The sequence below is a fragment of the Ambystoma mexicanum genome, chromosome 5q (genome assembly GCF_040938575.1).
Source record: "Ambystoma mexicanum isolate Mex_15411 chromosome 5q, UKY_AmexF1_1, whole genome shotgun sequence".
NCBI lineage: Eukaryota > Metazoa > Chordata > Amphibia > Caudata > Ambystomatidae > Ambystoma > Ambystoma mexicanum.
Window position 1 is genome coordinate 1,140,880,144 of NC_090933.1, and position 25,028 is coordinate 1,140,905,171.

At 42.8% G+C, this 25,028-nt stretch overlaps 2 protein-coding genes across 5 annotated transcripts in view; one reads left to right on the top strand and one right to left on the bottom strand.

Annotated features, from left to right (window-relative positions):
* The window catches only part of TG (thyroglobulin), a 1,030,738-nt gene that overhangs the window by 687,153 nt on the left and 318,557 nt on the right, over positions 1-25,028 (top strand). The gene's annotated exons all lie outside the window — the stretch shown is intronic.
* SLA (Src like adaptor) overlaps positions 1-25,028 on the bottom strand; it is a 142,191-nt gene that overhangs the window by 62,531 nt on the left and 54,632 nt on the right. For all 4 annotated transcript variants that reach the window (XM_069621658.1, XM_069621656.1, XM_069621657.1 and 1 more), the window contains exon 3: positions 10,465-10,564. In XM_069621658.1, the coding sequence (XP_069477759.1) occupies positions 10,465-10,564 (100 nt within the window). The remainder of the gene's footprint in view (positions 1-10,464; positions 10,565-25,028) is intronic.

A 25,028-nucleotide genomic window follows, 5' to 3' on the forward strand; every position in this document is an offset into this window, starting at 1 on the left:
AAGAAATAAATTCAAAAAGTAATCTTCATATAACTTATACATTCATTATGCTACCTATTAACTATGTTCATTTCATGATAAAAAATGAAGAGGGTTTGGGAAGGAGGGAGAGTGGTCACCCATATCGTAATAATTAAAATATCTACAAATAGAAAATGTGAAGGAATAATTTGGGAGGATTCAGAAAATGGGTCTGATATATGTTCATCACTGGTGACTTGCCTGGACGAGAGAATCTGAAATTGTAGATGTGAGGGTTTTAACAATTCGGCATAAGTTACTGTAGCTTGGCTAATCCTTGAATGCTAGTTGATGTGTTAATGTTGACCTCTAAACTTTAGGCAACAAAACTGTCAACCAAAATGTTTCTAGTTGTGTTAGCTGGTTATGCAGACACATTTAGCATTTCCCAGATGATCCACTATGCTGTCAAGATTTCAACTTTCCCTTAACACAATGATATTCTATGGGCAACATTAAGCAAGAACTCAATAATGCTTGTTGGACCTTGGGTTAGCTAAAGGTTTGTGGGTGACTTTTCTAACACAAACTTCTAGTAATTTTCATGGGAGTTTTTTTGTTAGAATAAACAATTGATATGATGCCCAAGAAAATAAAATGCTTCCTTGATTTAAAAAAAAAAGCACATCTGTACCCTCCTTAGCCCTGAAAATCTCTCTTACAAAATCCATACTAGTTCTTGCATTGACTTCACAGCTCTAATTAACTAAAAAAATCATACCATCAGGGAAATCCTGATTAAGATCTGTGCTGCAAAGATGACAACACGGTTGACACTAATCGTTTATTTATTTTATTGTTTATTTATAACACACTTAGTACCGGCAAGTGGTTTCTAAACGCAGGATCAGGATTCGAACCTGTGTTGTGCCGCGTTGTCTTGCTTCCAAGACATACGCGTTGCCCTTGAGCTATCCTTCCTTCCTGTGGGTAGGGGGACATATGGATCAACTGGACAAGTGTGAGTAGATGGAAGGTTGGAGTACAGAGGTTTCAAACAGGAACCTCAATTTAGTAAAGTAAAGTCAATGGGCCTGATTCACAGAGTATTTTCCAATGGGATTGCATCATTATAAAATGCTTCTGTGAATCAGGCCCAATGAACCCTTGACAGTGCCTTCTTTTCTGTATGGATGCTCAGTGTATTACAGTATACCTTACTTTGTGAGGAGTATACAGTCGGGATGACAGTGTACCTCCCACTGGGCCTTGATACATAGCTCTTTGATAGTGCACAACATGTGCTGGTAATATTTCTTTTTTAAAATAAGTGTTCCTTTCACATGCAAGAAACAAATGGTGAAGAGGGATGGACAAATTCGCCCCCTCCTCCGACGCCTATAAAGTAGACGATGTGGAAGAAGGCAAGGAGACATTGTGAATGCCCATACCATTTCGGACAAATTCCTAGTGCTCCAATAATCGATAAGTATGTCGAGAGGTACCCACTCAGCCAGCCCTACAGACCAGGTGCAGTACAAATCCTCCCCAGAGCGGACAGGAAGCCTCGAGCTGCAACTAAAGAGACCTCAATTGACAGTATCGACTAAAGCATTGAGAAGCCAAGCCACTGACATTAGAGACACCTCGACGTATCAGCGTTAGACAGGAAGCACATGTGCAATCCACACATCGTGACACAAACATACACTCGAATACACGAGGATCACAAGCATACAGTTCTATAGTTAGAGGATAGATCCATATTCATACTGCCACTACTTTTATTATTTTGTAGAGGAGCAGCTGAATACCTCTGCAGGAAGTCCTGCCCTTATTTTGCCTATTTGTTGGGAACCGGAAATTGTGACATGTGCAACGCAGGTAATGATACCTATACCAGTAAGAGCCTTTGAGACAAGGTATCCATTGAGGAACCCTGCATGATGTATACCCGAAGAGATGACGATCTCGTGAGAAAGAGCCCAGAAGAAGTGTGAAGATGTGAAAAGAAGAGGCTGGTGACGTTACAAGAAATGACCGTGACACATGTGAAGGATGACCGAAGAAGAGAAGGCGTAGACCTTATGGAATCAGATGGTGAAGTAAAGAATCGAGAAGACTTTCATGTGCATAATGAAGATTGCACCTGGGAAGAAGCACTGCAGAAAATGTGCAAGTTGTTTTGTAACTGTACAGATGCCGTAATGCAAGTAGACTAAGTTATCATAAAGGCTGGCTATACGTAGTGAATAGACTGCAGGCGGTGCCACCAATATATATATATATATATGTAGAAGCTGGACATTCAATGTCGTAATTGTAGTAAGCTCAACCCATGGAGAAAGGAGGATTGATAGCTGTGTGTGTGTCGTAGCAAGGAAATATGCTGTTGCTTGAAAATGGACCAAAGGAGGACTGCTTGGCCTGGTGTCAAAGGCTAAAGCAGCCAAAAATGGTTATCAGTCCTTGAAGAACAGTGAACGTGAGACGCAGCGGCATCCCTTATTAAGTTTCAAAGAGAGAACACCATGAGTGCCAAGTTCCTTTATTCAAGACAATTAAATGCTATAAATTGGGTTGATTCACGGTCTCTGATCATGTGAATCCAGGATGAAAATAGAAGTGGGCATACAAGCTTGAACATTGATTAGAATATGCTTACACTCCCTTATATTCCCAGGAGCAAGAAGCAACCACAAGGCGAAGTTCAAAGACAAATCTGAATGGCAGACGGCATGAGTGATGAGAGATGATGAGCTAATTGGATGGGGAGGTACGGGCAAGTCCACCTACCAGCACCTGGTGTACCAGTTTACATGCTGCTAGAGAATTGAATGTTTCAAAAGGGTACAAGCGTGCCAACCAATTATAGTGGACCATATAACAAAGGGCCTTATAGTTTGAGAGCCAATGATATGTTGTGAACTTAATTACTGTCAACGATGACTTGCACGAAGGGGAAGCATACGTTTCCCACCTGATTATAGAGACCCAATCACAAATTCAATCCCTTAAAGAAAGTATACTTAGATACTCCCCTATAGTCCAATCACAATCCCATGTAGGTGTTTGTAGTTTGCCACATAGTATAACATCACGTATGACATGTTTTTGCTATAAAAGTAATATTTTTTATGAAATTCATTGAGGCCATGCTGTGCGAAGTCCGTTGATGTCTGTTGTACTCCCTGTCTTAGACAACTGAGAATAAAACAGACACTTTGCCAAATTCCTGAGTCAGTCTTCTTATTTGGTGTGGGAGTTATTCTCCATCTCATCCATTGTACGATGTGTTACCTTAATTAAAAGGACTATAAGGGTTCACTTTTGTCTTTAGCTTAAAGCAGCAACACAGAAACTTCAAGAAGCAAGAGATCCTTAATAAAGCTTGCAGATGCTTATATGGAATTAACCTTATGGAACTGCAGTAGCACCTATGGGACCATATGGAGAATAAAGAATAGCATGGACACTGTAGGAACTGCATAATGGTTTAGGAAAACTACAGCAGGCCACAAGCCTCTCAGCAAGCGCTGAGCCGAGGTGAATTCAGGCTGGACGAGAGCAAACGTGTGAGACAGGACCTGCTGCCAAGGCCACCAGATATGAATGACATTCCATTCCCTGAACAACAGTAACACCATCTGCAATACATGCAAATAATTCCTCATAATTCAGAGCTGCAGAAGCTCCAAATCATGGTCTCCAAATATGTGACCCGGCCGAATCAGACAATGATTTGAAACCAGAGCTGAGGAAGAGAGTCAGTCTCACACCACCAGACAGGAGCTTGCAACACAGATGTTACAGTGTGAGACAAGTGTTGCACGAGATGAATAAGCACTCTCATATTCTAAGGTGGTGACCACAAGTTACAATGCAGACACATAGGGCCTCATTATAACTGTACCGGGCTGGAAACAACGGTGCCGGTAAGCTTAATGGCACCGTTGTTTCTGGACTGGCACAGTACAACTCTGCGGGTGGGTGCCATTGCATCCGGGAGGTTAGACCCGCCGGGCGGAAGGTCTCCCACCCACAGAGTTTTCACAGACGCATCGGCACCATTTTTAATGGTGCCGGTGCTTCCGTGGTCCCCACTCCCATAGAGTCCTATGGGACTTTATGGGAATGGGGACTTACAATGTACTGGCGCCTGATTTACCGGCCCGTCTGGGTTGTAATCCCCCAGTGTTACCGTGAAGTCAGGCGCCGGTAAATCATTACGGGTCCATCAGCAACCAGCCAGTATCACCAGCACAGTTTCCCGACGGACCCGTAATGAGTCCCATAGTCATTCTTATTACCTTGAGAAGGTACACCAAGAGCTGAGAACCATTGTGGATCCCAGGCCTGGGGAGGTCAGCTCTAGTAAATCACAGTTCAGTCTCCTAGGGGTGGGTAGCAATGGGCAAGAACAAATGGTCAGACCCTCACGCTGCAACATTGTTTAGAGATAGTAATTTGGGGATGGGCCAGGCCAGCCACCTGCTATATAAGTTATTAGGCTCCTGACGACCAATCTAGTAGGCTGATAGGTTTTCTGGAGAGGACAAAACTGGCCTGCGAGCCAGGAGCCGTTGAGATGTCTGTGGATTCCTTCTATCCTTGTACTGATCCCTGTTGGGTTTGGCTGTAATAAACCACAGTTTGAACTTGCTGTCTGGCTGGGTCTACGTTCATTTTGGGGGTAGGTGTTGGGCCTTCCAAGAGTCTGCAAACTCCTAGTAGCCCTCAACCCTACCTGGGAGTTGGTCCCCAACAAAAGGTGTATAGGAGTGAAGAAGAGTGGCTGTTGAAAGGTTCCAGAGAAAGAGGTAAGGAAATGGTGAAGAGAAGTAAACAAGAGTAAATATTGGAGGGTAGGAAACGTATGGTAAAGAGCTGTGAGGGGACAAGAGGAGAGAAAGTCAGATAGAGTGAATCGGAGAACCTGAAAGAGCAGGGAAAAAAGTAGCTATGAGAAAAGTCGAAAGACGGAAAGGGTAACAGTAAAATCCTAAGGCACTATATCAAGGACAATTCAAGGGGAAGGTGTCAGAGGGGCACAGAGAAGAAGATGGGGGAGAACAAAAGCAAACCCTAAAGATGGGAAGTTATGATGAGCTAAGAAGGGATTAGAGGAAACACCAAGGGAAAGACAAGACTTTGGAAAAGCAGGGAAAGAAAATGAATACCCAGGAAAGGAAAGGAATGTAAAAACTGGGGGAAAAGAGGCACAGTACCCAGAAGGAGGGAGCAACGTCAAGACAGGATGTGACAGGGCATAAAACCCTCGGAAGTTAGACAAGTGTAAAACAAGAATAAAGTGGAGAAGAACTCAGGAGATGAGAGAAGCATCCAAAGTTAACAGCAAAGAAGAACAATCCCTAGAGAGTATAACTGGAAGAAGAAAAGAAGAAGCCGTCGACCAACCAGCAGAAGGCGACACTGTCGACCAGGAAGAGCTGGATCGAACAGTTGTTCTTGCGTTTATGGCATTAAAGGTCCAGCCTCCTCCCAAGCAGCCCTACACATTGCTACATCCCGGGTAAAACCAAGCAGATGCCCCAAGGCAGAGCAGACGCTTGCGCCTTGAAAGAGTTAGAAAAGATCTAGTACGCTGGGGTCCAATTGAAGAATCTGATGTTTTGCTAACATTTTAATCAATGGGCCTCATTACGACCCTGGCGTTAAGGGTTTAAAAAGGTGTCTGCGCCGTTAAACCCTTAACGCCTGATTACGAGGTCCCTTTGCGAGACCCGACCTTAACGGCTGGTTTTTCCAGCGGGACCCGCAAAGGGACTTTGGCGCTAATAACGGTACCGCAATTTGCGGTACCGTTATTAGCGCCTTCCCCATTCCCATTGAGCCCTATGGGGCAAAATTGGGAATGGGGAAGGGCCATGGCGGCATGGGGAATTACCGACCCACTAAACTCGGAATGGGGTCGTAATTCCCCATTCCGCCATGGCGGACACCGGCATGGAACATGGTGCTAGTAGCACCATGGTTTTCCGCCTGGGTCGTAATGAGGCCCAATGTATTTTATTGTAGGTGTTTTATATAGATCCATTGAGCAGGGGAGCACATTACAGGACCCGACTGATGATGGCCCTAGACCAGCATGATGAGATGTGTCGGATCCGGTGAATCCTGGGTGCGGAAACTGATAGGGCAGGGTGGAGTCAATATTGTACTGGTTCCGTATTATGTGGAAACATTAATTTACAGTTTGTGATATAGTAAACTGGCCAGAACCATGGACATTTTCGGTCTTGCCAGGAATTTATGGCTAGAACCCAGGGGCTATATTTACATGTGTGAAACTACTGTTTGTGCATTCATAATTGCATTGGGATGGGGGAAACGCATTGCAGGTGTGTTTGCAATGTCGCTAATGCGTCTGTGCATGCGTGTACACCGTTTGCACATGCCAAATAGCGTTTCAGAAAGTGTATAACTCCCAGCACCTGCCAGGATATCTCCCAACCCAACACCCACCAATTGAAGCCCTTTGATGGTTGACACAGTTTAGGTGTGTTGTATCCATTCATCCTTCTTTCAAGCTGTAGCCACTACATATCCCAGCTACCTACGGGTGGGGGGGCTTCTCTGTATTCAGAGGTTTGCAAGACCATAATGTGACTGACCTCATATTTTCTGGGGCGGTCTCCATTTGCTTATTTTCCGAAGCTGTCGCGTGATTCTTTTACGGTATTTGGTGAGGGAGGATAACAATCTGCTGACGTAAATCTCAGTTCGAGACAACAGGGCCCAGTTATCGGAAACCTAAAATAATCAGATATGACTGTGGTGCAATTTTAGAACCTCAACGTGCACATCTAATAATAGGCGATTTGTGTTATTGTTGTGCAGTTGGAATAAGGCCATGGTACCCAGATCAGGCATGAACCCATGGCTTAAATAGCAAGTCGATTTTCCATGTTAAAACCAGACCTCACTTTAGGCTGTAGCATATATCACAATATAACCAGTGCTGGAAATTGACAAAATTAACTGGGGGAAATTCCCCAACCCCTTCTGGGTGGAGGTTAGGCAGAAATGTCACTGATTTGGGTGAGGCTGAGAGGTGGAGCAAGGTGCAGAATGTGGGATGCCCTGAATGCTCGATGCTAGATGCGTCTCATTAAATCAAAGTGCATTTTGGGAACATAAGAATGACCCTCCCACAGTTTGATAAATATGTTTGTGATAGTTATTCAAGCATGCAGTCCTTCTGCACATGTAATACACACTGTGTGTGGTGCTTCTTTCATGTGTCATAAAACTCACCCTAACTGTAAAATGGCTGCAAAGCAGAGTCCTACACTCCTCGATTTGATTCATTTGATTTTTAGCATTTATTATGCACATACCCTATAAGTAGGGTCCAAGCAGAACCTGCACCTGGGCACAGATGTTAATTCGAATCGATAGTTGCATCAATGTGCCAACCTAAAAACTAGGGGATGACTCTGATGATTACACAATGAGATACATTTTTCATTTCTTCCTAAATACAGATAAGGACTTAATCTGTTGAAGGTCCTTAGGTAGAGTATTGCAGGAACGGGGGCCAAAAGCTGAAAAACACCTGTCACCCAAGTTGTCGTTTTTGTGAAAGGGTCAACCAACAGATTTTGGCCGACTGATCGAAGCGATCAAGTCGGCTGATGACATTGGATTTTAGACACTAGGTATGTCGGGGTGAAACCATGAATGCATCTAACGACCAGACACAGAACCTTCAACAAAATTTCCTGTTGGACCGCAGCCAATGGAGACCTTTGTGATACTGAGAGACAGATGATCTCCTTGGCAAGGTAAAGATCAGTCTAACCACAGAGTTCTGAGCTACCTGCAGTCTTTGCATTTGGAATTTTGGAACTCCCACAAAAAGTGTATTACATTAATCCAGTATAGAATTTGTCAATATACCAACCACTGTTGAGCGACCTTTTTCTGCAATGAGAGGTAGTAGTGGCTTGATCAATTTCAGCTGGTAGTATATAGATTTGACTGTCTGATTAACATGCAAATTGCAGTCCAAAATGGACTCCCAGATACAGCCACGATTATTTACTTTATTAGAGAATTTTGTAGGTGCACCAACTAGATGTGGGCAAGGAGTGGTTTGGAGCATGTTTGCCACTTTCTGTTTTGGACCAAAAACAATAACCTCTGTTTTCGATGGGTTCAACTGGAGTTTATTATCCAACATCCAGGTTTTAATGTTATCCACACACAGTAGGAACCGATCCATAGCCTCATGAGTTTGTTCAACCCGGACATAAATGTGGTTGTCATCGGCATAGGAGAATGAATTGCAGGCATGGGCAGAGAGCTTCCTCGACATTGGGGTGTTTTGAGTTTGGCCTCCAGGGAACAGTGCTCCAGCAGTGCCGTTTTTGCCAGAGCAAAGCTACATCTGGTTCCTGCCCAATTCCTCCCCCTAATATAACTTAACTTTAGTTGTTATAACTCACAATTAATTTCCACCACTGCACTTGTTGATCGGCACATAAGGACTTCAATGAAGCTCTATGGATGCCGCATGTGTTGCATAGTGCATCTAGTATGCGTCACTGATATGCTGTCATATGCTGTGGCACAAAACTACGGGCTGGTGTGCACAGTTTTCTCAGATTTAAGTGGCTTATATATGGCTAAAGAACTAAATAGCGAATGTATAAGTTACACCTAATTTACAAGTGAGTTTCACAAAAGAATTTACCACTGGAGGCTTCTGTAGATTTGATGGAAGTTGCACACTTTTGCACAGTACCAGGCCTGAAAAAGTGCACTTTTCCCCAGGACATGACACTGAGTTCTGGGAATGTCAAAGGGGTGCTTGAATGATCCACAGATATATGTATGACTGTACCTCTATTTACAAGAGTTCAATAATATTTTACAAACTTTTAAACCTTTGTGAAGACACTTAATTGCACCTGGTCTCGTATTACAGAAAGTGTCCACTGTCACAGAGCAGTTTTTGCACCAGTGCATAATTCTGCCAGTGACATTTTTTTCAAAAAATATATTTTTGTACTGCCATATTTATTTGCACAGCTACAAGCTTTGTACTGCACACTTTTCTGTACTACAGACACTGCATAATCTACATATATACATACATATTTGACGACTGTGTGACGGGTGAACGTGAACTAAGGTTTGTTGAGTGTGAGAATGGCTGTATGGTGCAAAGAAGATTAGAGACATAAAAATGGAATAAAGTTTGTTCAAACGTTTTGTCAAATGTTTCTTTTTATCCCTGTCTGACATGGAGTGAGGTACTAGGAACAAGGTACTCCATGTTACACCACCAATGTGGAAATTGTCTTTTTTCTGACGTAACGTAACTTAAATAGATTGTCTTAACGGGTAGATGTAGGAGTCAGTTATATCTGCCATACCTTATACCACAAACGGGGTTCTTTGATCCTAATTCAGAAAGCATGTTTTGTGAGCACGAATGCATTTACCTGTGTGAAACATGGTCTTCATTCATAAAAGCATTACATGTTTGCAGGTGCTGGCAATGCATGTGAACCGACTGCCAGACCCGCGCGCGCTCCTTGCATGCACATATCTGTGATAGAATCGGCGTGAGCGGTGTGCGTGTGCATTCTTCATTAGGCCCCAAGGTGCATATGCAAAATAGCTCTGTCTGGGGGGAGTGTCCATGGACAGCCAATCCGAATGAGAGAGACACGCCTACAAAGGCAATTGTGGCCTGGTGATTCCCACAAGAAGAGCAAACCACATGCTGCTCTTGTCACAAGTTGCTCCTGTTTCAAACTTCCTGGTCAAATCTGCAGGGACAAATACATTTTTATGTAACAAAAAAAGAATTCCCTTAAGATGTTTTGCCACTATCTGATACCACTTCCAATGAAAAATATATCTGCAAACATGTTCAATTTTCTATACACAAGTACCCCTGCCGGAGAATTGCACCTGGGGACTTGCACTTCCTTTATGAATCGGGGTTCAAATTTGGCTGAGGCGTTTAATGCAATCAAACTAATGGGAACATAAACAATGGTAAAATATAATTTCGCGTTGGTCACCAATTTCGGCAAAAGATCACCATTACATTGATTCAGAATCATTTCTGATATTTTCTGCCCTTGGAAGCAGAAGGAAACCAAAATCAGGGACTTTGAAGTAATCTGATTATTTCACTAGTACAACATGTTGTCACTGACACCTGCAAGGGAACAGGGTCACTGAGAGTGAGCCTGCTGCAGTTTCACACTTAGTGACAATGTAACTTACTCTGGCTAGTTATTGATGAGAGTTCAATAAAGAAAATATAATCATATGTGGCTAGAAAAGCAGCATGCCTTTTGAACACATCAAACACATAGCAGGGTGTATTCCCCAAAGTGATGTAGGTAGGTCATAGAAAGATACTGTAACACAGAGACAAACTCACAGCTTGGCAATTGGGCTGGCAACATTCCATTACAAATATTACAAATAAGTGCAATCAAAAGGACCACAACTTACTTGGAGATGACGCGAAGCTTTTCCCCAAGGCTGAATACAGGCTGGCTTATATCGGGGGAGGGGTAATCGTCGAGGACAGCAAGGAATTCATTCTCTTGTTCTAAAACAGAAAACAGACTACTGAAAATGGAGTTTGATGACTCTTTTTACAGACTTCAGAACATGGTTGTCATATGTTTGAGGACTTTAGCTAGTGGACTTAAGAACTCTGGTAACACAATAGGAAAAGTTTTTGATTAATATTTTTTAAACTTTTCAGACGGTGCAAATTTGCTAAAGAAATTTGTACTACACCTCATAGCAAATGCAGAATTCATTTTTTTCTAATGGGATTGCTAGGAGAAATCTGAATGCGGCACCTTCAATAGGATTCAGATGTGCAAATGCAGAGAGGAGATGCTTGCTGGTCTTTGTAGTCTGACTGTGTAGTTACTCTTAATACCAGCATTGACCTACCCACCCTTGTTCACTTCCAAAACCCGAAAGATGGAACAGAATTTGAGGGAAAGTCAGCTCTCTGTAATCCTTGGTTGATATGTCAAAAATAAGGGTAGACACAATTTGTTTCATTTTAGTAGCACAATGTTCAAGCAACATAGACCTGAACAAAACAGGACATTTATTTCCGTACTAAGCGATCATCAAAATTCAGGCTCAAAGGATTTTTGAGTGCACCAAGAAACAAAAGATATGTATTGTGTGCCTCAAAATAATGAAAGAGGTTCATTCCTGTTAGCACATATGTGGGAAGTGAAACTGAGAAATTAACTTTATAAAAGCTACAAATTAAGAGGTCCTACTCCCCGCAAATCTCTCTCTCAGGTGCCAGGCCACGACCATCGCCTTTGGATCCAGACCCTGGGGGGTGGACCAGTCTGGGAGGGTCACCTGGGTGAGGGTTCTTCAGGGAGTGGTAGTGGAACACCGGATGGTGAGACGCGGTATCCCCCCCTTTAACTCCTTTGCTCCATCCTACCCGGTAGGATACGTAGGAACTCAAGCCCCCTTTCCCGTTATGAACACTTTCCCACAGACAGCCTGCTCTGATATGATATGATATTTTATTTATATCACACTCATACACAAAAGTGTTTCTCTAGGAGAAAACAGACTCGCACCTGAGCAGTGCACCTGACATGTCCCAATACAATGGTCAGGTGAGGTCAGGCAATTGCTGCCAATCATTCACACCTGACTTCCATTAAACTTTCCCACACGGATAAAAGGCGGAGCACGAGACCATAGTTTGAGCGTGGCAAAATACAGGAAGGAGCAAGCGTTTGGAATCGGCAGCTGAATGAAGGGTGAAAGACGGCAAACCACGAAGGGTTCGCAAGGAGGGAAATACCCTTAAACTTTTTGACAAGAAACCATTACTCTCAAGAAACCTTCGACAGTGAAAGCGTAAAACCAGGAGATCCGCAGAAAGAATTCTTCATTGTGGGTCAAAGATACCAGAGGGCCTCCCGCATGGCTGACAAAGGCAGGGAGGAGCATCAGCAGCCGTGGTATCGTCCTTGGCTCCTAGAACAAAGGGACTGCTAGGGAGATCAACATAGTTGGTTAGTTGGGAAAACTAGATCGGGTCGTGTTGAAGTCAAGGTTGCAAGCGGCAACATTGTATAACGAGCACTGAACCGAACATTGTTAAATGCGTGTGATGAAAGACGCAAGTAAAACTACACTGCTGATGAATGTTTGAACTTGAGGAGGAAAAATACAATACCGTTGACAAAATGGTCCAGCACCATGAATGTGCTCAATCAAAGGTCTCTGTTAGGTATCCCGCCAAAAGAAACGAAAGTAGAAGCTTGATGAGAATAACTGAAGTGAATCAAAGTTGTACTGCAACATATTTGAAAGTCTTTGATTTTAATATCAAGAGGATCCGAGCCCGAGCAAGGGAGATCCACGGTCCAAGCCCGAATTAGGGGGACCAAGTGAGAACATTGTTTTAAAAGAGGGTCTCAGCCAGAAGGAGAGAAACCCATGATGAACATTGAAAGCAAGAACTTGGGCATGTGAAAATCCTGTTCGGAAGGGAACTTTGAGATTTGTTTGTTGCGACAGACCCTCTGAAGTAAAAGACTGTATTGAAAAAGAGGCTTTGGCAGAAGGCCTTGATGCCCATGCTTTGAACTGTATCCTTGTGGCCGAGAAGCCAGAGTGTGCGTAAAGCTCGAATGTGCTGCCTTACCCCATGCTGAAAACATGGGGTAAGGGAAGCCAACTGCTTAACTATCCTGACATATCATTTCATGAACACTTTTCTTTTTGCATACATTATTGTCCCACACTATTTTGCATTTAGAAGTAAGGATTGACAATAGGTTTATTAGAATAGGCCTCTATTATTTTGACAGACTCCACAAGCACTGAGTTATTATTATTTGATGGTTGTAGCTTGCTCCCATCCTTAGATTAGATTCAGGTTTAGATAGGTGTGCAGATAGTTGTGCAACCAACCCATTGAAGTTCAATAAACACTCTTGAACTGTGACCACTTGTGCCTAACTTCACTATTTGATACCATGCCTTCCTTACACAATCCAGAACAGAAGGAAAATGCATAGGAACACCTAACTATGCTCCTCTCTAGGAATAAACAAAACCCAAGTCATCAAAACTATGACCTGGTGGAAAAGGCTGTGGAGGCATTGCAAAAAATCCCTTTGGCCCTCGAGGCAAGGTGCAAAATGTGAATCACATCCTGTAACTGCATTTCCACATACGCATTTCCATGATTTTCAGTAGAGATTTGTTTGCCAGGTGGATTGGATCCAAGTTATGTACTTGACACGTTGTTTGCATTGGCTGCATAATACCACTGTTTATTGATAATGGGCTCAGCACCCCTACTTAGTTAGGTTCAGGAAGCACATTTGCAGTGACATGCCTTACAGGGTCCCTCACTACAAATGTAATAATGACTTGGGATAACCCCCATTAGGCCTGCTCCCATCCCATGGCACCTGCCTTACCATTGAGTTGCAATAGAATCTGTCTTTTAAGGTTTTGCTCCTCTTCGTGTACCACTCCTCCTCATGTCCCTCCCAAATAGTGGCCCAATAGGATGGGAAGTGTAGGGAAAAATATGCATAAAAGAAGGAAATGTCTCACCTTTGGAGACTGGATGTCTGACAAAAGGGTCCAACTGTTCCTCTCCTCGGAAAACGCAATGAGGGTGGGACTGAAGTCATAAATGGCCTTGCCTACTGCCTAACTTCAAAGATCTTGCACCATGACCGCAACATTCACAGGAGTCATACATTCCCAAGCCCTAAGCCCCAAGAGGAATTTACACCATAATGTGGTATGCCATTTCAGATTGCAATTCATCCCCTTCTATAAAATAACGTGAAATCTACATATGGAATCATATATTCACTTGTAACTATTGTACAGAATGTTGTAGAGACTTTATTTAAGAAATGTGTATGGCGAAAAGCTCTAAATTGACATGTATGTGATATTATGCTAATTTTGTTAAATGGGCAAATGTAGAAATCTACGCACAGAAACAACACATGCCAGTTATTAGTATATCTTTGTATCTGTGCAGTCAGGCCTGTTACTTTGAGATGGAAAAATAATGTTTGTATAAAAGTATCAGTGTGTAAAATTCAACAATTTGTAACTCATCTGCCATAAGTCACGTCGAGATGAAAATCACAATATTTGATTAATCTTAGTAAGAGCAATCTGATTAACGGATTAGTAACATAATTACATGTGAGAAATATGATGTTTTAGAAGGTTACAATTGTTTAATGCGGAATTCTCTAAGATGACATCACATCAAATGAGAGGGAAACTGGGTTTGGAAGTTACTCCCATCAGACTGCCCTCCTCATTAATATGCTAAATGGGCATCCAATGGGGTGATTTAGCTTGATGTCACTTTTGCAACACTGTCCAATCATATACATTGACCAATTAGATTAGACAAATTATACTCACCTCTAAAGGGTGTGGTTTCTGCTCTATAAAAGTTCAAACCCAAAGATTCTGAAGACACTCACTTGCTTAATCACTGACTGGAGAATGGAGAATGAATATATTGCTTACCTTTGGACCCATTTTTGTATTACTAGTGGAACACTGCAAGAGAGTCCTACCTGGATTTAAAGCTGCAGGCCTTCTTCAGTGGGAAGGACAGCAGGCAGGGTCAAATGCAAAAAGAATGGAACCAGACGGTGAAGGGAAGCTGAGACTATCTTGCTGACTGATGCTTCAGACAAGAACTGTGTTCCTTGCTAAATATGGAAGAATGTGTTGCCCCAGACTTCTACCTTCTCCATCTTGGAGTAGGTTTGGGAAGGTCCCTCATGATAGCCTGAGCTGTAAAGACATGGCAAATGTCTGGCCTTAAGGTTTGACAGTGCATATGGCACTAGTCCACCTCCTGGTCATTCTAGTACCTGGAGGTCGTATCTTGTGCCATGAAGGGATTTTGGCTCAAAGTGAGCTCCAAAGTCTACCTCAATGTGCTCTGAGAGGACTGTTTCACTGCTTTGCACTGGGTAATGCTTTGAATTCAGGCAGTACATTTGTTTCATTGTCCTACCAATCTGTGGTGATCTTATTGAAAGGCATGTCTGACATGCCCACATTGACATTGGGACTGAGAAAGTACGCTTCTTCCTCCAATTTGGTCTCTTTATCTGAGTATTCTAGAGTCTCCCATATATGAATACAGCTCATCAGCCCACTTTGAAGATGTATAGCCTCTAAGCTTCCAGGTCAGAGTCCCTGCCCACAACCTTTTCAGTCACCCTTTTGCTCTTTTCCTTTTGTAGAACCTAGGAACAAACGCTTACAGGGCCCGATTAATAGAAATATGCACAGAAATACCACAAGGGCTGCTCGCCGAGAAGGACACTGCGCGAGCTTGCGCGCAAGACAAAAAATGTGCGCCCCGCGTAAAGTAACCGTTTTCACAAGTCTCACCCTGAAAGCGACCCGACATGCCCACATGCAAAGCAAAAACAGCCAGAACAGCTACCTTTGCGTGCTCCCCCAGGCGTGATTACATGCACCTTTCACACAGTGTGTGGGGTCCCCCGCAAGCAGGCCTGCATCTTGGGGACCCTGCATAGGGTCCCCCATAACTGTTAGCAGCACCCTGACAACATGCGTTTGAAAAATTGCAACTCAGTAATTACTCCGAAAATCTGCATACGAACCTCCGTAAACTGTTCCTGCACCCCGCTAAACTGCCTACATGCACCCCTAATTCCGATCGGAACCCAAATGCGTGCACGCACCCCATAATCGGACTTGTGATCTTACCATCGTGCAGTGATTCCATGCACAAGTGCCTGTACACCTGCCTTCGGGTGGCGGATAGTATGAAGGACTTGCATGGCCAATTCCCTGCCGAGAGGTTGCACACTCAAATCCATGAATACATTTCGTTCCATGCAATTGTGGGAGTGTGATGGACTGCTTGTGGGCCCACTTTTTTGCACGTTCTTCCCCATTTTCCACGTTCTGTCCCTAGTACGCCATCTGCGCAGGCCTCGCCCACGCTCTGCAGGGTGTCTCGCACAAGGCGCTCAACGGCTCGCAGAGATGTGCCAAGCCTGCACGAACTCGACGCAAGTCCTGGAAAAATACAGCGCATTCGATTCCATGAATCGACGAACAGGGATTTGCGTGCAGTTTGGCATGCAAGTACCCTATTTTCCACGCAAATAATTCCATGAATCATGCCCCAAAACTCTAAATATAGCTTTGAATTTGTATACAACAGGGAACTCCTTTTCTAGTCCCACTTTTGCCTTCTGTCTGATGACCTGCATCAAGATTTTAGGCAGAAACCCATTTTATCATGCGAGCAATGCCAGCTTCTGGATCTGGTTTCCCCCCCAATACCGTTTAGGTGAAGGGGAATGTGCCATCGCATTCACAAGCACATGTCCCCTTCACAGCAAGGTGTTTCCTTACTGAGTTGCCCTGCAGGCAAACAACAACAAAAATACAGACAAGTAGAGACAGCTGAGACACCCACGTGCTCTGCCCCTACACTTATGGGATGCAGGACTGCTGCTCCGGCACCAATGGTACTATAGTGTACGTCATCACAGGCCATGCATACTACTTTGTGGCAAACCCCACCCGAACAATGCGTAATTAATGTTGGGCAATGGAAACCTACTTCCACCCACTCTTCCCCTACCTGCGGCCACATCACGGATTGCATCAGGAATTGGCTCTTGTCCTAGTGCTTCTGACTCTTGGAATCACCTCAGGCAGCAGTTTTTCCCACAAGCCTGCATTCCTTAGTTCCATATTGAGAAAGAAGAACAAGCTGACAGTAAATGTGGATCTCTGTATGGGGCGGGGGGACTTAGGGCAGGATGCATTGCGAGGTAAGGAATAACTCATTAGTGAGGGAAGAGAGCAGTGGGGAATGCTATTTTTCCATTTCTTCTTCAGTTTCAGAAGAAATTGATGAAATACATAGAAATGCTCATGCATAACAGGGTGATCAGGTGCAGGAAAATTACAACAGGGACATAAATAGTTTACATTGCTTTCTGCTGTGAATCGGGAATGCACTTTGAACTTGTTGTAGTCCTATCTCCAACATGCCCGCTGGATGTGTGGGTCGGCTGATTCATTGCAGGGAATGTTCACAGGCAAGGTTATTTGTGCCCACGGATTCACTTCTGGGATTCAATGTGCCCACACAGTCCAGGCGTTTTCTCCACTTGCGAGTGATCCGTATGCCAAGAACGTGGAGAAATACCCTTTGTGAATTGGCCCCACATGAGTTTATTTGACTTATCTAAAGAAACAGACATGCAGAGAGAGCCTTCGTGGCCCGGCCTGACATTCCGCTGGGTTCAGGGATTTCATCGCCAGCTTTACTCACTACTTCTGTCTGTGGTTCTCCTATGGAAATATGTCAGATGTGTTTGGGAGTCTCTTGGCGCATCTGTTAACCCCGTTTGAGTGGAGGTTTGTTTTCCCCCCACAAATTCCAACCCATGTCTCTGGGACATCCAGGGGTGGACTGGCCTACAGGGAACTCTGGAGGTTTCCTGGTAGGCCTTTGCATCATGGGCCTCTTCTGTGCGGTAGTTCCACATTTTCCAATAGGAAAAGGGTTGAGCTTGCTGAAAATGTGTACTAGGGGGCCATTTTGAACATTATTTCCAGGGCATCTTTTGGCTCTCAGTCCACCCCTGGTGACGTCTGGGCTGAAGAGGTTTAGATATACTCAGGGTGGTAGAGCAGTTCCCCTCTCCAGCACCACAAAGCCTCCCCAGTATTAGCTATTACTGCTGCTGGGTAGTGGGAAGCACGTGCATAATGCAATTGGGGATGCCACAGTTCCCATGTCCCACTCCAAAGCTGCACTCCTGTAATCACACATGTGATTTAGAATTGAGCAAAAATACATTCATCTGTAAAATGTACTTTGGGAGACATTTTGAAATCCACTTCTGACATTTTTATAAGACGTGGAAAAAAGAAAGCTAATAGAATATCACAAACACCAAAACATGATCCAAATACGCAGCAGAATTACACTATGAAATAAAGAATGATCAAATAGACTTAATACAGACTGTCTTCATAGAGGATGCCTCCTACCTAAACCAGATTCCCCAACACTTTCTGCCTGTGGGGAGTGCCCCCATGCCTTCATTCCAAATACAACAAGCACTACACCAAAATCAAGTCAAAATGCAACCAAAAGAAACCCAGCTGCAACAAGTTTACAATTTTCTAATCTGGAGATTATTTTATTTAGTAGAACATATTTCGAGCTGTTATTTGTAAAGGTTTCCTGCTCTCTCTATGTGCGCGAGGGTTGGCTGGTGTGAACTGCTGGCAATAGTGTGGTAGTGCCAGTGACTCCAGGTGATGTGTGTGTGTGTGGGCGCTGCACGCTGTACTGTACTGGGCGCTCACTCATGCGTCTCGAGTATTCTAGAAAGGCGTTGTTTATCGTTCATGGCTGGTTGCCTCATTCGCTTTTCATTACCATCCTGTGGATGGAAAATAAAGCTGGCTTGAGAGTAAGACATGGTGCCGCATATGTGATGCATTCTCGTGCTGCATGGCACCACACGAAGCCACGCCGGCCAACGCAGGGCATCTTTCTGAAGTGGGAAATTGCATTTACAAGACAGCATATGTCTCATAATTTAATGATAATGAGATCCATATATGTTGCTGTTGGGAGGCCCTGTTTTTACAAAAGTAGTCCCTCAATGCAATAATAAAAATATGAGCTAAAGGTATGCATGATATATATATATTTATTTATATTATAGGGAGGTGATAGCCGCCCTACAGTTAAGGTGAGTCGGACTCCCATAGGAAGCCCTCAAAATATTATTGTTAATAACTTTTGATTCGAGTAATGGTTTTGACCGAAATTTCGAAATTAATTAAAAACCCGCGCCCCCCCGACTGCAAAGTTTTGTAAAAGATTAATTAAAAAATAAAAAAGTTATTAAGCGACAAACTTTTTTTTTTCAAAAAGTGTGGCCTACTTCCCATTCAATTTCCCATAGACAAACAAGGCTAGTTTTTGCCAAAGCCCATAGACCAAATCGCTGGATTTATTTGGAGCCGGTACAAAACAACTTGGGTACGAAGCGTTGACTTGCGATCCATGCGTGGTTTAGGGTTATTCCGTGCAGTAGTTCTTTAAACATTTGACAGAGAAGGGGGTGCCTGCCCCCTTCCCAAAAATAGATAGAGATATCTCAGGGATTTACCCAAAACCAGGGTTTTTTAGAAATTAAATAGCTGCCATCTTTTTTTCTGTCGATGCAAGCATTAACCACGGTTATAGCCGAGGATAAAGGGAAAAGAAAAGTAGTTAAAAAGCTATTTGAAGGTTAAAATAATTGCAAATGACTTTAGTCTAGAGGCGGGGGGTTTGGTTGAGAACAGCAAGTGAAATTTGGAAGTTATAGGAGGTCCAGGGACCGAGTTTGCAAGACAAAGTTTTCTGTAGCCTTGGTTATAGCTGTGAATAGCCGACATCTGAAAGCAAACTGCGTCACAGAAACAGCATGTTTTGTGGGGGACAAGGGAGAGGGTAGGGGAGGTGAGGAAGGCTATCTGTGAAGTGGGGGGAGCTGGCACAGATGAGGGGGCTGTTTGGTGAGGGATTGGGGGGCCAGGAAAACATTTATTTTGAGAGCTGTTCTTCCGTTATTCGCGGCAATATCCAAGTATACAATGAGACTACAGATAACCGCAGGAATTAGTAGTTACATGCCCACGGCTAGATAAGTTGGGGTGTCAGTGTTTTATTTCTTTTAAAAGTTATTGGTATAGGTATAGTGATGTTGGGTGTGAAAAATCACTGGCCATGCTCTGTGATACGGTAGGTATTTGGGAGTCTTTTTTATTTTGGCTGTGTGTTTTCAGATTTTCGTACATGTGAGGCTTTGGAGAAAAACAGAAGAACATAGCTTAACAAAATTAATATAAAAAGGAGTAATCGTACTTTAGTTTTAGATGCCCCATACACTATATTTTAGCATGTGCATTCTCACTTACGGTATTATATTTTGTGGCTGTGAAAGGTTTTACTACCCAGTTTACTGTTATGAATTATTCTCTGCTTTTTCTATCTTCAGCTACTTAACAAAAGTACATGAGTATTGTTGTACAGCATTTATCTTTTAAGTTCTAATGCAGTATAAAACCTAAATTGAACTCCCCCCTTTAACTAAGAATGTGTAACCACAGTTATAATAATAGTCAATGAACTGTAGCCACGGGTATAATAAAAAAATGTTTTGGGTATTATTTTATTGTATTTGTGTATTTATATACAATAAATTGTCCTTAAAAGGACTGTTTTGGGGTACACTGAGTGTAGTATTTTAGTATATTTGGAGTACTGTTTTGATGTTATGAAGGAACACTGCATTTCCTTCTTCGTTTAGGTGTACTCCATAATGTCTACAGAAATTGGCCATGTAGAACTGTATGTTGTTGTTTGAAATCCATAATTGGTTGTGGTCTCTCAGGAATGCTGAAACTACTGTATTAACATTTCTCAATTTTACTATTAAATCTGGTGGTCCATCTCCATTTTTGCCTGTGCGTTAGATTGGAAAAGATGAAGATGGTGTGAGGAAATAGTTCCATTTATTTTCCCATGTCTTGTTTGATCATTAAAGTAAGGGACACCCCTCGTACATTCCCCAAATCATTGCCTGCACAATGAATTGGTATGATGTCTGGCTGCCCTGTACTTCTCAGACTTAACAATTTTGGAAAAACTTGAAACCAACATATTTCCCGCAATCCAAACCATTTAATTGTAAAATCTCTCAAACCAAGGTCCATGTTAATATTTAGTTTCTCACAAAAAAGCAGTAGCCAAAACAGCCAACTGTCTCTGATTAGTGACACAGTTTTCAAACCGGCCATGATATCTGCAGTCTTTCTCTGTTTCCAAGAAAATGATTCCTAGTTTGAATTTCTAGTAATTTGTGTGAAGAGGGTGTTTTTGATGTGTGTGTTTTCGAGATTGTAATTGGTTGATGGTACTGTTGTAATTATCCGCAACTATCCAGCAGCAATGTGCAGCCGTGGCTATTTTCTGGCAAATGGCACATCATGTGTTTGTGAACATGTGGTATCTGCGACTATCCGACTTTTGGGGTGGAGTAGCATCATACATGCATTGTGTATTTTGGAGTATTGGGAGAGACCAGGGGAGTGGAGGAGGACCATGAGGTACAGGGGGTGCGGCGGCATGGTAGGCATGTTAGGGACACTTGTTTGGGGAAGTAGAAATATATATATTTTTATTCATAGTTTTTTTTTGTATAGCCGCGGCTAACAGTTTACGGTCATGAAGGGCTTTTCTATAACCGCGTCTATTGAAAAGCATGTGCACAGGTGCGTCAATGCCTTTTGTCACTTTCTTGGTTGTACGCATAGTCACGGTCATATTGAAAGCCGTGTTTATAAACTATACATTGTGCAATAATCATATGTTTATGCAGATGATACAGTACAGAATGTTATTTGTGTGTGTTATTTTTTCTGCTTAGGAGTTCTCTTTTATCATTTGAAGGTTTGAAGGCTGAAGGCCGATTTAGTTTTGGGCTTCTAGAAAAATGTGCATGTAGCCGTGTAGCCGCAGATACAAAGCGAGGTTTGCAACCACATCAAATAGTCGCAGCTATGAAAGAGGCTGGGTGGGAAAACAATAGATTTCTGTGAGTTTAATTGTTTGTTATTGGTTGTTGTTACTGTTCTATTTGTGTAGCTCTTTGTGATTGGTAGTAGTGAAAATGTGTCATCCATTTTAGTCGTTTAGTCGTTTTATTGGTATATAGTCCTCTTTTTTGGTATTCATTTGGAATGTATAAAAGCCACCATTTTCTGCAGTGTTATCCTTTTGATTCCAGAACTCTCAATGTGCACATGGCAGGAGTGTGGTTGGTTGATGTGAAAGTAAGTGTTAATACATATGTATATATTTGAAGGTTTATTTGCATTGTTGTGTGTGTAAGTTATATTAAGCACTGCTATCAGGTGGTGTTTATTATATTTTTTTTCATCTGCTCCGATTTGTGGCAAGTATTTTTTTATGCATTTCTTAAGTTTACTAATATGGACCTACAAAATTAGATTTGTCAATCTGTGGCTTTTTATGCAGGCATTTAGTTTTTGTATTCATGTTAGTGATGTTAAAGGTTTATTTGTTTGTATTTGTTGTGATTTTAGTACTCTTGGATGTTTTGAGTTTTCTGTGAGGTAGTACAATGGATGGTGTTTTGCAAGTTAATTTTAGTTATTTTTTTATTTTTTTATTTTGTGGTATGTGCATCGTTGTCATCCCAGTGTATGTGCACCAGATGTATAGTTAACTCCTGTGAAAGGTCACCCTATATTCAAAACATAGTGGTACTGCTGGAGCTGGGAGCAGTACTTCTGTAGTCAGTTAATGAAAAGCCTCCTTTGTGAACCTTTTTAGCATTTCTGATGTTTTTTTTTAAATGGAGTGCTCTAGTTCTGCAGGAGTTGTACGACGCTGGCTGTTGGTGGCAGCACCTTTGATGTGTGCAGGTTGATTGAGCACAACCACTGCTCACAGCTCCAGTGATAAGGGAAGACCACATGTAGGTCAGAAAAGGCTGCAGCCTAGTATGGGGCAGACCAGCTAGAAACATTTGAATGTCCACGTCTTGGTATTTTGTTTGCACACGGTGCATTGGACTTTCTCCATTTCCATTTTGCCCCAAAATATGAAAAACAATATTTTTTAAAAGTACTTGTGTTTCTACTTGTTTGAGTGTTTTCTTTTCCATGTTCTCCAAGTTTACTTATGCACCCTATTACACTTGTTCTCCGAGTTTACTTAATCTTCCCCATCCTCTGTCCTGCAACCACCCGGTATACAGTCCTTTGTTTGTTCCTACGCAGTTTATATATCCCTGTTTGTTTATTGTAGTGGTATTTTGTTATACTTTGAAGCCACCTCCCACCTATTACTTATTACCCCTACTAGTCACTTTGTCGACCTTTAAATGATGAAAGGCTATCCAGTCATTGATATGAAGGATGCAGTTTGGCTGAGACTAATTGATGGCCTTGACTCTCTTGGAGCTTGGAGAGTTGCTAAGTATCATCATCGCCGATATGAATACCAAATTCAGGGTTGCTAGCAATCTGTGTTAAGGAGCCATGTAGACAGCTGACATTTGAGGCACCCCACTGCTGGCCTTGCCCATTGGGGACAAGATAGAGAATACGTTCCCCTGGTGGAGATGGTTAGTGAGAAGAGGTGACACCTTTACCCAAGGATTCCTTCAGTCGAGTTATTGGATGTCATGATCTACTAAGTCAAATGCTGCAGATAGGTGACACAGGAAAGGGTTCCAGGAGGGGCCTGGCTCTCTGCCATCAATCAATTACCCTCTGATGTCCCTGTGGGTTACTGGAATATGAATGTTGTGCCAGTGACAGAAGCCATACTAGATGTCAACAGGTAACACATGCAACTCAAGACGGGCTGAGATTCAAGGGGCCAAGGTAGTTTTCAGTGCTTTGGATAAGCAAAAAATGTATGTTTCGATAGAAACTGCCGTGCTTATTAAAGTGAAGGGGCAATGACCAGATGCTTGAAGTTGCCTAGAGAAAAACCCTGGCACAGTTATGTGCTATTGAGATCCATCATGAGAGTGCAAATTACCCAAAAACAGAATTGTTGCCACTCTATGATTTCACATTTCAAAGCTGGGAAACTTTGAATGGATTTACAGTCTTGGGTTAGCACAGCTTTTCATGATTGGAAGAGATTCGGAGAGTGTGGTACAATTGAGAAATTGCCAATGTTGAGTGGGAGGAAAGGATGAACTGGCACCTTTGACAACCAGCTAAAATGGCTTTGTCTTTACAGAGTTTTTGTAATCAAAACACAAAGAAACAACTTGAGGTGGAACTGTCAGCTATTTTCTATCTGCAATAATTCCTTACCTATGTTGTCTGCATTGGCAGTCCTATTCCAAAGGTTAGCTGAATTGGTGCTTCAGAGCGCATGGTTACAGCTTCTGTAGTGTATCCTGCATTTAGCCACAGTATAAAGAAGCTTTGGATTTTCATCTGTGCTGTCCAATACCTCACCAACACATCAGAGGCCATACTTGAGCCATTTGGTTCAGCTTCAACAGATGTGAGTCTAGAGCATTTAAGTAGTTGCGCTATGTTGCAAGGCTTGCTCATGTATGTCATTGCCAAGGGCCACTAGTATATTAGTAAGTGAACAACCAGGCGTGAGTAAAGGCAGCTGGTAGTTCATTATGAAGTTCCACAAACTCAGGAAGGGGAGAGGACTTTGATTGCAGGTGGCAGTGGTGCTCCTAACAGGCAGCGGCCCGACCACTGACGCTAATAGCAATGTTTTGTGCAAGAAATTGAGGCTGCAGTCAACAACATGAGTGGGTTATGGACAAAAATAACAAAGAAGACACAATTATGGATAACTCCATAAAACCCATTTAGACCCAAATGTAACTTTTACAAATGTCTGTTTGATGATGAAATGAAAAAACAAGGCCTAGGCAAAATTGACAATATTTCTCCTAATAAATAGGTCCACAGCTCCTGCAGTCCCCACCTAAGCTGATCGATCTGGAGCCCACCTTTTCCCTCACCTGTTGTTAGCTCTTGCTCCCCCACTATGTACTTCCCCCTTTGACTTGTAAAGCATTCGGTTGCTTCCTGAACCTAGGACAACGCTAAATTAACACCCTAATGATGATAATAATAATGATAATAATTGGCAGACTGGTATTCTGCCGGTCAAGTGGCACAGCGAGTAGAGCGCTCGCTTTGACACCTGTGCAGAGCTTGCTAACGCAGGTTCAAATCCCGGCAAGGTCAAACTCAGCCTTTCATCCTTCCGAGGTCGATAAATGAGCACCACACACCGTGGGTAATAATAAGCAGCGCTCAGATACCTGAGGGTTTGCAGTGCTATATAAATGCCAAATTATTATTCTCTTGGAAACCACCACAAAATAGGCCCAGGCTTCTGATTCCCCAAATGGCAACCAGGAGGAGCG